The 13,876-nt window shown below is 44.0% G+C and overlaps 1 protein-coding gene across 1 annotated transcript in view; it reads left to right on the forward strand.

The window, feature by feature from the left end:
• Window positions 1–1,716: 1,716 nt before the first annotated feature.
• The window catches only part of SCHIP1 (schwannomin interacting protein 1), a 150,909-nt gene continuing 138,749 nt past the window's right edge, over window positions 1,717–13,876 (forward strand). The window contains 3 exon segments of the mRNA XM_067302168.1: window positions 1,717–1,877; window positions 2,957–3,037; window positions 6,589–6,739. Coding sequence (XP_067158269.1) covers window positions 1,717–1,877; window positions 2,957–3,037; window positions 6,589–6,739 — 393 coding nt within the window.

Raw genomic sequence — 13,876 nt, forward strand, 5'->3', positions numbered from 1 at the left:
TCCTCAGTATGGTCTTTTCCCCTGTGATGTTAAAGGCAACAAGGAGCTGTATGCCAGGAACGCCCCCAAGCCGGGCAGCACAAGGTAGGGCCTCTAAGAGGAGCAGGCGTTTAATACTGAGAGTACCCACGTACCGCGAAACAAGTCCCGTCCTCTGGGACCTTCTCTCTTGTCCCCTCCAGCAGCAGGAGCCTTTGCTGGGAGACGAGTAAGGAAACCCTTCACCCATCCCCAACAGCAGCCAGGCTCCTGCTCCATGCGCAGTTCTCACATGGCCCCTCACTAGCCACGTGCATTGCCCAGGAGAATTACAAAATTGTCACCCTCAGACACTTTTATGATCTGAATTGCCCCTCTGCTCCCTCTTTGAGGGCCCCCCCCAGCTTGAATGCTTTTAGAGCGTGGCCAGCTGCTAGCAGCCCACCTCACCTTGCAATTTGGTACCCAAATCTGGTCTGTAAGAAATCCGGTTTCTGTGAGCCGCTGGCCTTTCCACCTGCCCCCCCTTCGCCTCGCAGCCTCATTTGTTCAATTCCTCTATAGAGTCCTCTCATTAATGAAGACTTTATATCCTCTGAGCAGGCTGCGGCTTTCAGCTCCGTGTTATACAGTCTCTAGCACAGTGCAGCAACCAGTCAGCAACCGAGGTCCTTTGGCTTCATTTTCATGCAACTGAAAAGTTTTACCCCTTAGAAATTTTAGGGCAATATGCTTCCTTTATGTATGATAATCAAGAGCTAGAGATGCACCCTTACGGGTAAAATCTGTGGGAATGGACAGGATGGCCATGTCCATCGGCAGCTTTGTGGGAAAGCCATGCCTGGCATTGCGTGAGGTCTTTCTGCAGTTTGCCCTGGGACTTCTATTGCTGTGAGGAGCAGAGGAAGAAAAGAGCCATGTTTCAGGAGCTAGAGATGCCATTGCTCAGGTTTCCCTTTAGGTAAGCTCATGTCAGTCTTACTCAGAGGCCTAGTTCATCTTCAGATTACTAGTCAGTCTCCTCAGAGCTACCTGGCCCATGGACATATTTCAACACCAGGAAAATAAACTAATAGAAATCACAATCAATCAGCTTTAAAATTTTGGGGTTTTCACCTGTTTTGTTTTCAGTTGAATTTCCTCCCTGATAACTAATCGTATTTTTCAATTTTAGGTCAATTATAGGTCTTTCCCCCTACTCCCACCCCTTCTGAACAATAAAGCTTGTGCCAGTCAGAAATGATTTTGCTTTTTAAGCCATATCTGAGTGCTGAAATTCATGGGTTTTCTCCTCGCCCTTTAGTGTGGAGGTAAGGAATCCCAGCTATGCGTATGGAGTTAAACTTGTGGCATCTCGTCTGTTGAGAACAGGCTCTGATGCAAATACCCTGGTGAAGACATCAAGCTGTACATCTCAGCCAGTGACTCTCTTAATTATGAGACTGAATACTGTTTGATTGCAGAACAAAGAAATGTCTGGAAGGATGAGCTGCTGTTAGCTTGCCTCTTATCAAGACCATCTCTCAAATCAAAGCAGCCACATACCTAATAAAAGAAAAAAATACTTCCCTTTTTTTCTCTTTTGCTCTGCCTATCTTTTTTTTTGTAGGTCTGGTATTTCTTTTCACAGTGATGTATTGGACATCTTGACAAATATAGTGGCCTCTTTGTAGTAATTTTGGATGTCTAAATTGGAAAGCAAACCTGTAGACGTTACAGGAGGGATCGTTTGGTTTAATGGTTAGCTCACAGCGCTGTGAGGTCGAGGGCGAGTCTCCAGTGTCAAACAAGGGTTCCCACCAGCACACTGAAATGTTGTTTCTCTCCTTGTAGGAAGAACTCAAAAGGCTCCAGAACACCTTGGAACAGGTCAATGATGGCAAATATTTACTTCAAAGGTAAATCTGGGGTTTCACACATGAAATGGCATTTATAAGGCAACAGTTAAATGTTCCTCTAGCACAAGTAGCCTGGAGAGGGTGACAGTGGTGTCTGTCCTGCACAAGGAGGAGCTGGAGCCTGAACCGGCAGACTGGGGGGAACGAGCATCTCTTCTGAACACGGTCGGGTGAAAAGATGCAAAACGTGATCCAGCGAAGGCGGCCACTCACTTCAACAGCCTGTTTGATGGTTTTTCTTTGGTTGCCTGTGCTCTTTGAGGGACCGTCTTTCAGTTGTAGACCATGTTTTTTGCTTGGTAATATACTGAATCTTTCGAGATTTTGCGTCTCTCCCATAAACAATTCTTGTTTTTAGTTACAGGAGGATAATTTCTGAAAACTGCTGCTGATTGAATGATGTAATTAAGTGTCCAGTAAAGTCTCAAAATAACTCCACAGGTTGGGGTCTCATCTTACAAATTTTCACGCGAAGAACTGTCATTCATGTTGCTAGTCCCATCTAAAGCAGTGTCCCAAAATATTTGATTTTTTATCTTCTAGCATTTTAAAATTGCTTTCTCAAAATGATCAGTTTGCAGCACCAATTCCTTGGTCATCTCTTATTACAAGGAATTTTTTTCTTCATATTCTCGTATGGCTTTTGCTGATGTAATTCATTTGCTACCAGCATTACCATTGTTACTTTCCATTTTACTCTCCAGCTTTTCAAATCTAGCCCCAGGGGTGAAAGTTAATTTAGCAAGAATATCTATTCTATTTGCCAATGTTTTTTATTTGCAGCAGCTTCTTTGCTGGGTGTGCCTGTCACTGGAGCTGTGGCATCTGGGAGGTTTAGTGCTGAGATGTGCAGAGAACTCAGGCAGGCTCCAGTCTGGAAACTGGATTCAAATTCTTACTTTTTGTTAACAGTCAAATGGGGCTGCACACGGGGACCCAGATGCCTCCCTCCAAAGACAGCAACACCTTTAAATAAGCAGCTCATGTATGGTCTTGTCAAAATTCCTGAATTAATTCGCAGTGATTGCAAAAATGTCATGCTGAGACACATTGAAAGCATCTTCTTTTCTCTTTCGTAGCCATCAGCTTGCCATGGATGAGGAAAACAATATTGAAAAATATCCTATCAACTTACAGCCCTTGGAATCAAAAGTGAAAATGTAAGTAGCAAAGACTGTTGCTTCGGTGGTTGAACGCAGCTGGGATTGCTAGATTCCTGAACCATGGAATCCAGGCTGTATTCGTCTGGGATTTCTGTGGAACATTAAGTATAAAAAAGCCTTAATTTAGCAAGGTAGTTAAGCTCTCATCTACCTTTAAGCATGTGAATATTCTCTTTGAATTGAGTTTCAGGTGTTAAACTTAAATGTTACGCTAATTTTGTAACTTCCTCTGTAAAACAAGAGAATATTTGAGAACCTGCCAGATTTTTCACATAAAAAGAGAATGTCCTAGAAGGTGAAAGCATGGTAGAAATCTCTCCAGTGGTATTTTTCACAGCTGAGGGAAGAGGAAGCCCCAGCTGAAGTTCCTCCAGGAGCTTTGCAGGACTCCTCTGCAAGGGGCAGCCTCTGGTTTCGCGCTGGGAGGAAGACACAAGTCCTGGACCGGAGGGTGCACTGCTGTCCTTTGTGGGAAATAAAGCATTCAGCCAGGGCGTTATAGATACGTAGCATGTAGCTACAGCACCTGGGAGGGAAGAAATAAGCCACTCTTCTTCTCCTGGGAATAAACTCCCCCAGCTTCCCAAGTGGAGTAATTGCAGCCTTTGCAATGCGTTTCCCGCTTGTGTTGTAGTTTACGCTGTGGTCAGTTATTCTGCCAGGCTGGATTGTGCCGTATGAGGGAACACAGTAACACCGGCGGTGTAACTTAAAGCTCAAAATTTAAAGCTTATCCACGTGTCTGTCCAAGTGAAGAATTCCACTTTCGTGTCCGCTTGGATGGGGCACCCTTCATCACTGAACTTCTCTGCGGACAAACCTCACTTACATCAAAAAACGTGGATGTCTTTACACTGAAGCCCCAAACTATTTCCAGGCAGAATTCTGTAACATCAGGCATAGGATGTAGCTTTACATGGAGAATTTTATTCATTGCTATGTTTCAGATTGAATTTCATTTTCAGTTGAAAAGCTACAGCTAACTTGCTATAAAGGATCTTAAAATATTAATGCTGCATTAAAATATTAAAAGGACATGAAGTTTCAAATTAAAATCCAGCCAGTGCCTTTTAGTCATGCAAATATAAGCCAGATGAAAGAATAAATTTTCAGGGAGTTTTCTAGAAGGTAGTTATGCCTTAAACTCAGTATTGTCTCATGCTTTAAGGTGGAAAGTGCATGTAAATATAAATATGTAAAAACTCCATGTAAATATTATGCAGTAAAGCATGAAACTGAAATAATGCAAAGTATAAATGCTTCGGGTGTGAAGATGTGATTTTTTTTAAATCAAAACGCATTTGACACGCTGGTGGCTGAGCCGGGAGCGTGTGGTCGGGCCAAAGCTCAGCACAGGGCTGCGGCGGCAGGTGGAGCGGCGGCAGCCAGGGTAGCAAGGCCAGTTGGGGCCTGCTGGCACCAGCGGTGAGACCACGGCCACGTACAGCTTAGAGCAAATGCTGAATGCATAACCACGGCCTCCGGCGGGTTCGCTTCAATTGCTGCGCCTCTCCTGCGGAAGGCAAGTCTGTAAACCTGCAGCGGAAATGATGAATTACACTCAGGAGCCTTTTCCTTGTGCTGACCATGGCTACAACCAACAGCCATTGACTCTTTTCCGTATCTTTACCCCCATGCAATGGTGTCCAGCACACTCTGAAGACCTCCCATGCACCCCATCCTCCTCACAGCCTCCCAGGACCAGCTGAGCTTTGGCTCCCAAGGTGGTCCCGGCACCAGGAGTGCGAGTGGGGCTGAGGTTCAGCTGTGAGAGCCTCTCCACCTGGAGGAGCCCCTCAACACCACACAGGTGTGGAGGCTTCCCAGTGCCCATCAGCTTCCTCCTCGCTACAAAGCTGCCTGGGAGAGGAGCAGCAGAGACTTTGAATGCCCCAGCCCTTGTAGATGGGACTGCAACCAGCTGATGAGGATGACTAAGGGCCAAGTGTTCCCCGACACCTCAGGGAGAGCAACCTTCCTGCCCAACACGGCATCAGTGAGCGGTTTCTTGCCCAAATCCAAGCACAGCACACACCGTGCAACATGGCCTTGGTGTCTCAGGTACCTACAGGTTCTGTCTTCTCTGTTCTCAGCAGCCAGAATTGGAGCCTTCGCCCTCTTAAGCCTTATGCTCTGTACATTCCTCCTCTCAAGTCCTTCGGTGCATGCATTCCTCCTCTCCCAAGGAAGGGGCTGTGAGCAGGGAGCTATGTGCATGCTGCCTCCAGCTGGCTCATCTAGCAGGAGAGGGACTGGGGCTAGGCTGGTGCATTTGCTGCTGGGCACCTTCCCCTTTGCTCAGGGCTTTGCCTGTCAGGCAAAGTTTATCCATCAGCCATGCGCGGCAAAGGAGGTCAGAGGCAGAAATGGGTCACGCGGGTGACATGCAGCTGCCCGGCCCAGGAGAGTAGCGGGAGATGGGATGGCACGGAGGGACAAGTCTCAGGCACTTGAGATGAGACGGTGTGGCTATTAAACGTGATCCTCGCACTGCCCCCAAATCTGAGAACAAGTAAAGGTCAGGATGCTCTACCTGATTAACAGACACACTGAAGGTTTTACTGACTTAATATCCAAGTGAATAAAACCTCAATTACTTAAAAATCCTGAAAGGAGCTCTCTCTAGCTTATTACACTGCAGTAACACAGACAACCCAATCTTGGGACAGACTTTACCTCTGCTTTCCTGCGGAGATGGCAGATCATCCTATACGAACACCCACATATTTTGCCTCAAACCCACTACTATTGTAAACACTGTTTTAATAACTGAGATTTCTCACTGCTGTCCCCGCGCCTTCCCAACCGCACAGGCAATATTGCAGTGCCACCTGGTGAAGGAGCCAAGGTTGGTGGGCCATCGGCTGCCCACCCTGCTCTCCAAGGGACGCCCCCTTGGCCCTGCTTTTAGACCCTAACTCATCAGTCACTTACTTGTGAATATTCACTTACAGCACAAAAAGTTGAGCTTTTTTTAAACTAAGCTGTTAACAGTCCTGTTTGAAATGTGAATTTCTTTACAGAATTTTACATGAGACTTCAGAAATTTGATCAAAGTTTAGAGTTTGAAACCAGAGCTCGTCTCCTAATCCTCATGCGGTGATTTAGAGCAGTTTTTAAACCTCCAGCTATAGCAGTACAGAGATGATTTAAAGGATGTTGATCTAGCTCTGAAGCTGCAACTGTATCTACATTATAATCTGAAAGCTGATATAAAATTTTGAATTCTTTTAAACAGATAATTGCATTTTACTTTCTTTGCACGATGTAAGAGAACTGTTCAGTTAAATATAGTCTAGAATTTAGATCTCTCCTGTAAACTGAGGAATTTGGAATAAAGAATTGTTTCTACTTAACAAATATCTCGAGGTGTTCTAGCAGTGGCTAAGATGAGACCTGCAGTGAGTAGTTATATGTGTACATTCTCCAAATAAAATAATGCATAAAAGAACCCCACCAAGGACCACCTCTTCAGTTAAGAATATGTATTTGAAATCCCTTTTTGTTCGTGCATCCCCCCACCGCTGTGCTCTGATTTTTGCCACCAGCATTCAGAGAGCATGGCGTGACTACCTGCAGCGGCAGGACCTGCCCCACCACGACCCACCAGAGAAGCGCAGCCCCTCGCCGCCGTCCCTCGCCTCCGACAAGCTCAGCAGCTCCGTCAGCATGAACACCATCTCCGACAGCAGCACGCCAGTGAGTACGCGCCTGCGGCCGGTTCTCCTGTTCCTACGGCCGCCTCCGCTCCTTCCCAGGACTATCACATAAATGAGCTATTCTTCAAAAGTTATGCTGTTGACTAATGATTGAAGAAGGGCTTTTAGGGGAATTGTAGTGTCTCAAATATACGTACAAGCAAACATGCCTCTTCTAGATACAGTTGAAGGTGCAGCTGCGCGTTCATCCTGGGTTAGTGAGACACGGGTCTTAGCCAGGTTGGGTGGTGGACGTAGCCAATAATAGCAGCATCCTGGATGGGAAAAGGCAGTTCCAAATGGTGGTTTGTTCTCTGGCAGAAAGGACACTTCTTCAGAGAAGCAGGTCTTCGGCATTTTGTGTTTGTGTTTTCAAAATCAGGTGACAAATTGTGGTACTGTTCTCACAAGTAAATGTGGTTTCTACGTTTTTTCTGTAAGAGGGTTAGAGACGCTGATCTAGGGATTACAAATTGCATTTGATTTTGGAAGAAATATTTAAGCCACCTTGCAGACTGGGGTGACTAGTGGCAGGAGACTATACTTCTCTTTTTAAAATGACTGTAAACTAGAATTCCAAATATAGAGCCCACTTTTGAAAACACTGTGTGGATTTGTGACTATCTGTGGGGTGAGATTTTGGGGTCAAAAAATCAACAGATAAATATAGAGTCTATAAATATTGCTTTCAGCTTTGTGACAGAATCCACCAGTTCTGAGGAAACTGTAGACCAGAGTGCACAAAATAATTTGATAAAATTGATTTGGTAAATCTGGGTGGTTGAGTGGTCTAACACACTGCACGGCAAGTTCAAATAAAGAAGGGCAGGAGGCATCCCGTTGTTCAGCCGGAGCACACAGGATGCCTGTGAACAGGTTGTCTGAGTCATTGCTACGAGTGCATATCGGTCACTTCTCTGAAGCATTGCCTTCTGTCACAGGGCGATATTTGGTGGCTTTAGCGTTCACTAAGAAAGTCTAGAAATCAGTTCTAAGGAGGCTCGTTAAGGTGGAAATGATACTACTTAATGCGAGCATGCTAAAGTCTCCCAGACCCAGCATAACTTTCCTTGTGCTAAGAACTCAGATCTTGGACTTACGAGGACAATTTGACTCTCTTTTCCCCATTGAATTGTATTATCTAGGTGAAAAATGAAGTTAAGTGAACTGTTTCCAGTAGCTATTATTTTTTGTGGCACCGTAGTTTGGTAGGCTACATTAGACTTGACAGCTTTTAATAAAATACTACTGAGAGAGTGCACTGTTTTATTTTTAGGTGACTTGCGTTCGTAGCTGGAGGCTAGCTTTCTTGGGATGATAAACTATAGCAATATTGGTTTATAAACTAATGTCTTATGCATTAAATGAGATAGGTTCCTCTAATAAGAGGAATAAATGTGGATCTGGTTGTTATGTGCTGCTGGAACTTGTTTGAATACAGTTGATAGCTGAGAGTGGCCAGCCAGCTGCCTAGCCACCACAAGAGGTCCCTCGTACCCTGCACAGGACTAGTGCCTGTAGCAGAAGCTTTATGAGATTTTGTATTAGCAACCTAATTTGGAAAACAATACACTTTAAATGCTTTCAGTTCTTTGGGGGGAAATTAGCATAGCTGGGAATTTTATATATTTGTGTGGAAAATGAAGCTTGGACGCTAGAACTGTTACTTAGTTTGCATTAATGCAGCTCCCGCTCGCCTCACTCCTGCGTCGCAGTTGTTTAGTATAGAGGAAGATGGGAATATTTTTGTGCACTTTTCTGGTGCCCAGCCTGGCAATTACCTTTGCAAAATCAAGAAACGTTTCCATAGGCAAAGGAACATCTATCCATGTAATGTGTCCTTGATTATTGCAACACCCGAGTCCGCAAGGGACCCCCGTTTTCACCCTGACGAGGCCCACGAGGCTGTTCCCGAGTCGCAGGAGAGGACGGAGGCGCAGTGAGGCTGCCTGGCTTTCCCAGCGCTGCCTGGTAGCTGGAGAGCAGAGAGGGCGTTCAAAAGCTTTTCCCTCCCAAGCAGCAAAGCACCCTTCCCCCGGGACAGGCCTGGCCCTGTCTCCAGACACCAGCTTTTCCTTGGAAATCGGCTCGCGGTGCCTGGCAGCAGAGCAGGGTGCTTACCTGCAGAGTGACCGTAGCTTTGGGAAACTGGTGAGGTGACAGGTCTGCATTCTCTAAGCAGCAAAGTGCAGGATGGTCCTTGGCTTGGTGGTGAGGGCATATGCCACCGTGCTTTTTACTAGCCGTTTAAAACCAGACCTTGTGTTTAACTTGTTTTCCTGTCTGTATCCGAGAGCGCTGGGGGGCATCTTGTCTTGTGAAAGTAGGGAGCAGAGCTGGGCAGAGGCCCGGGAGGTCAGCAGGCATCCTAGGAGGGACGTTGCTGAAGGCATGCGATCCGGCCAGGAGGCGTTATCGGGCCAGGTCTGAGAGCAGCTACCGCTGCAAAGCGAAGAGGCAACAGCACTGCCTGGAGTTGCTTCGTTTCATATTTGCTTCTGAGGAAATAAAACGTGACTGCGCTTGATCGTTGGCCCTGCGTGGAGCAGGGTTTCACCTCCGCCAGGGTGAGGGCCAGCCGGCAGGTACACGTGCACGTGCACACACACATGTGCACACACGCAGCACGTTTCGCCTCTCGGAGCTGAGCCCTCCCTTCCGTCACCCGGGTAAGCGGTGATAGTCTGAGGGGGCCACAAACCACCTAATGCTGTAGGGAACAGGTTTCTGTCTGACAAACGTGCAAAGAAGGTGGAAAGGTGATCGTGTGCCTTTCTGACAGCAAATCTCAGTTGCTTTTGGCTTGGAATTGGCATTGTCGGGTTCTGGGCAGGGCAGGACAAGGCCAGAACAAAACAGGGACAATCAGCCTCGCACTGCTGAAGTGTGGGCAGGAGAGTAATAGCAATGATCGCCCTAGCCAGATAAACCAGTCTTGGTCCGCGTTTCGGAGCAAGAGCTCCAAGAAGTGGTGCAAGCTCTTTATAATGTTACTTCTTTTGCATTAGCAGTGTTGCTGGTGCCCTAAGAAATACGCTTATGGCTTGTCTGCCTGAAAGTATACTATACTGAGCAGTATGCAGTCTCTGACAGGAGTCATACTGAAATTTGGGCTATTTGGAGGTTTTTCTGTTTCTTTTCCAAACAGATAGAAGGGAAAGACTATGCCAAAATACATTAGCAATAAGCAGTGATGCAGATGGGATAGAGAAATTTATGAAGTGTTTTGAGAAACCACTGTCACAACAGAGTCACTTAATTCAGCTGAAATTTAATGCTGGCTTTTGATTTCCTTTCTCAATGCAAGCCTCCTCGTGCTCTGCTCTACTGGATCCTCAGCTGTACCTTGTATACTCCTGGAGGCATAAAAGTGGTTGGCTACTTGAATAATGAAAGACAGAAAGGATTTCATGCCCACAAAAGAAATGAGAGCCTATGGGCTAACAAATGCAGATTACTGCAGCAGGACAGGTATAAAAGCTGCGTGCGCCAAATATATATGTGTACCAGTACCTGGGACCAACAGTTGTGATGGCGTAGGATTTTGAAACTCTTAACTGGATGAATAATATCTAAAACCAGGTTTAGCCAGGCTGCTGGAGAACAAGAGAGATTGTCAGAGTCTGCAGGTCTGTGACTGGAGAGTGAAGGATGAAGTCTGGCCATTTGTAGTTGAAAGAGAAGATTTTGAGCTGGTGTCCACTGTTATCCCAAACCTCCTGTGGCATTTGTAAGGGAAAATGGGGAATTACTCAGACTGAGAAGTCGGATATTTTAAAAGCTTTTTTTTTTTTTGCTTTTGCTTTCTTGACAAATACGACAAAAAGTGCAAACAGGAAGCAGAAAAAGTGATGAAAACCACAGGAAATTGCAATCCAGTAAAAAGCCTGTACACTCAAAGTCAAAAATGCCTAGAATCAAAGGTGTGTTTTTTGTCAGGATAGATGCACAGCTCGTGTGCAGCATGTGAGGAAAAGCAGGGCACCAGCGTGAATACTGTCACTGGGAGGAGTTAGCAGAGATGGCCTGAGTCTTCATAGATTTGGTGCAGGGGAGCTGTGCCTTCCCTATATGCAGACACTTACTTGTTTGAAATCATTAAAATTTTCAGAATTCTTCAAATATGATACTTTCTTCTTGTCCCAGCCAGAAAGATAAATACAGAAACACAAAGCAACAACTTTAAAATAACTTCAAAGGAGTGATGAGAGTGAGAGGTAACTAACATAGGAATGGTTCGTACCGTGTTTGGCGATGGCTGAGATGCTTTCTAATCGCTGCAACTTTCATGTTTAGCAGTTTCATGTGATATATATATATTTTTTTAAAGCTGTTTGGTTTTCATGAGATGGGAATAGCTAGGAAAATGGGATTTTCCTCTGGCCAGTGTGAGGTGCCTGGCTTGTAATCAGTCACTGCTTCATTGATGCATGGTGATGTGAGCCCTCCTTAACTTGCTGGAGCTTATGTATCCCTTTTATGCATGCGGCTTCAAAAAGCTGTAGCTTTAGCCCTGCTGGCTGTGGTTAACCATGCTGCGGTTCAGAGAGACAACCTGATTGTGTGATTCTAAGGCTCAGAAGCTTGATAAATCATTAATTATGATACCTTTTATTTGACATGGTGGAACTTGTTTTGGATCAGCAAATTGCCTTCACGGTTGCAGAAAGCTGTTGCTTGTGACATAAAATACTGTTAAGAAACTTGTGCTACAGCAAAGAAACTTCTAGATTGAGGAGGAAAAAAATACAACTGAAAGATTTCCTTATTTTTGCCACTCCTGCCAAATCTTGATAATATCCACCAGTTCTCATGTGTGAAATGTTGTCTTAATTTTTGTGGGAGAGGAATAGTGTCTCTTGTATGTAAGACACACTGAATCCATTGCAGGTGCTAGTGAAAAAACAGCTTTTCCTTCACGTTTCATTTATATGGCTTTTTGCCCTTGAAGTCTGAGCATCTCATCTCAATAGCATTTCATTATGATTGTCTGCATGTCCTTTTGTTGGCTGGCTCACAAGTACCAGATGGTAGACAAGGCCAGAATTAATTTTTTAGAGTGCCAACATCTTTTATTCCTTCTTGCGGCATCAGGGCTGGTCAGAATGGTAGTTGAGGAAAATAGATAATTTGTTTCAAACTTGTAATGATTGATCACAAGTAACTTGAACAGTTGTAGGTAATTGAAAATCAGTTGCTTTGTCACTAAAATTTTATAGTAAATAAGTTTACAGATGGAATAGTTCAAGAAACAAACAGATCAGTGAACCTTTTCTGGGCTTTCTGTGACTGAAATAGGAAGAAGGATGATTACTATTCTGGAAAATTACTGAGTAATGTATGCATCTCTTGCAAAGTTTTCTGGGTTTTAGGCATACTTTAATGCGTAGTAGAGTACTCTCCATTTGATCTGAAGATTTGTTAGTGAAAACATTCTTTGATTTTTCACATCCGATTTACAGCTTTTACCTTTAAGAATTCACATGCATCTATTTGTCATGACACTGAGACATAACACAGGGCACCAAAAAAAGCACAATGAAAAACAATAAAAATCCCCATCACTTAAAAGTAAGAAAGGGGAAAAAAAGAGTGTAGCTAGCATTCAGAAACTGGCAACTAGAAAAATCCAAACTGATGCCAAAGTATCAACACTTACTTGTGTCTACAACTGGGCAGCAAATGGAGAACATGAATTTCAAAGGCATAAAAGACTCTCTGATATTTTTCCATCTAAGATACCATATACCACTTAAAGACAAATAAATGTCTTCTGTCACTGCCTACAACTGCCACTACAACTCTTTTACAACCATCATAGTGCTGATGAAGTCCAGAATTCCACTTGTTAATCTTTTGAAGATAAACTGAGAGGATAAACATCTGTGAAATTTTACAATGAGATTTCATCTCATGTTTTAAATAAATCATTTCTTGTTTAAAATGTCAGGCCAAATTGTCTACTCTGCACCATTGTTTTTGTGTAGATTTAGAGCCCTCTGATTTTATCTGCACCTCATACCTGTACATAATGGTAATATCCCACCCGATACATGAACAGCTCCTCTTTTCATTTAGCTTCCTTCTTTGTCAAAAACTACTCTGGACAGTCCTAAAAGGACTCTCCCCATCCAGGTCTTAAGACTGCATATGTATGTGTGCTCAGTGAGAGCACTGTTAGCTCCCTATTGCTATAATACACATATTCTTGCCAGAGTGCCTATAACCATCTTCTTCTGAGAATCTTTCAGGTAGATCAAATTATCAGGTAATGAGTCGTGGTACTTGTGTACAAACAGAAGAATCACTCCTGACATTGGTTCTCTCAAAGTGTATGTGCTATGATATCGAATGTTCTCTTGGGCCTGCCTCCCAGTAGGAAACTGGTATAATGGGTAGAATGACAGAGAAAGAACATAAGTTGAGTGATGAGATGGGAAACAGATTTTTCTTGTTAGGCTACTGCTTTGTGGCCTAACAAAGAATGGACTTGCCAACCAGGTGTATGCAATACAGGCACTCTCCTAACTGTTTGAAAAGACTTGTTTTTGATCACTTATCAGGTTATTGTATTAGGAACAAACAAGAAGCACCTGTGCAGTCTTTAGTTGCCTGTTTTCACCCCTTTTTACTCTGTTTTTAATAAAAAGGGGGGGGGGAGAATTATTTTGAAAATAGTATTCTGCCTTAGAAATACTTAAATTCTTGTTATCATGTAGAAAAGTGGCAAAACTTATCTTTGTGGGATGTGGCTGAGTTTTGCATTTTTTTCCAAAAATAGACAACTGAATCTGTAATTGTGCTTCCAGAGGCTAAAATGTTCATGGAACTTTTATTAAGGAAAAATGATGATGCCAGAAAAGTCTCACTAGCATGTGGTTTTGGTTATGACCTGTTCCAGTAATGACATCATTGTTTCTTTAAAAGGTTAAAAAAGGTTAAAAGTAAACCTTTTAAAGAAACATAATCTGCAAAAGCCACAGAAAGCCTGATAATCCTCAACAGACAAGCAAAAGCTGGCGTGAGACATACCTGCATCCAGAGTTCTTGCAGCATTGATGCAGGATCTTAGATTTTGTATGACTTTAACCCAAAGCATTGGCATGGGAATGAAATTAACTTTTCTGCTCTGGGCAGG

The sequence above is a fragment of the Apteryx mantelli genome, chromosome 9 (assembly GCF_036417845.1).
Source record: "Apteryx mantelli isolate bAptMan1 chromosome 9, bAptMan1.hap1, whole genome shotgun sequence".
Taxonomy (NCBI): domain Eukaryota; kingdom Metazoa; phylum Chordata; class Aves; order Apterygiformes; family Apterygidae; genus Apteryx; species Apteryx mantelli.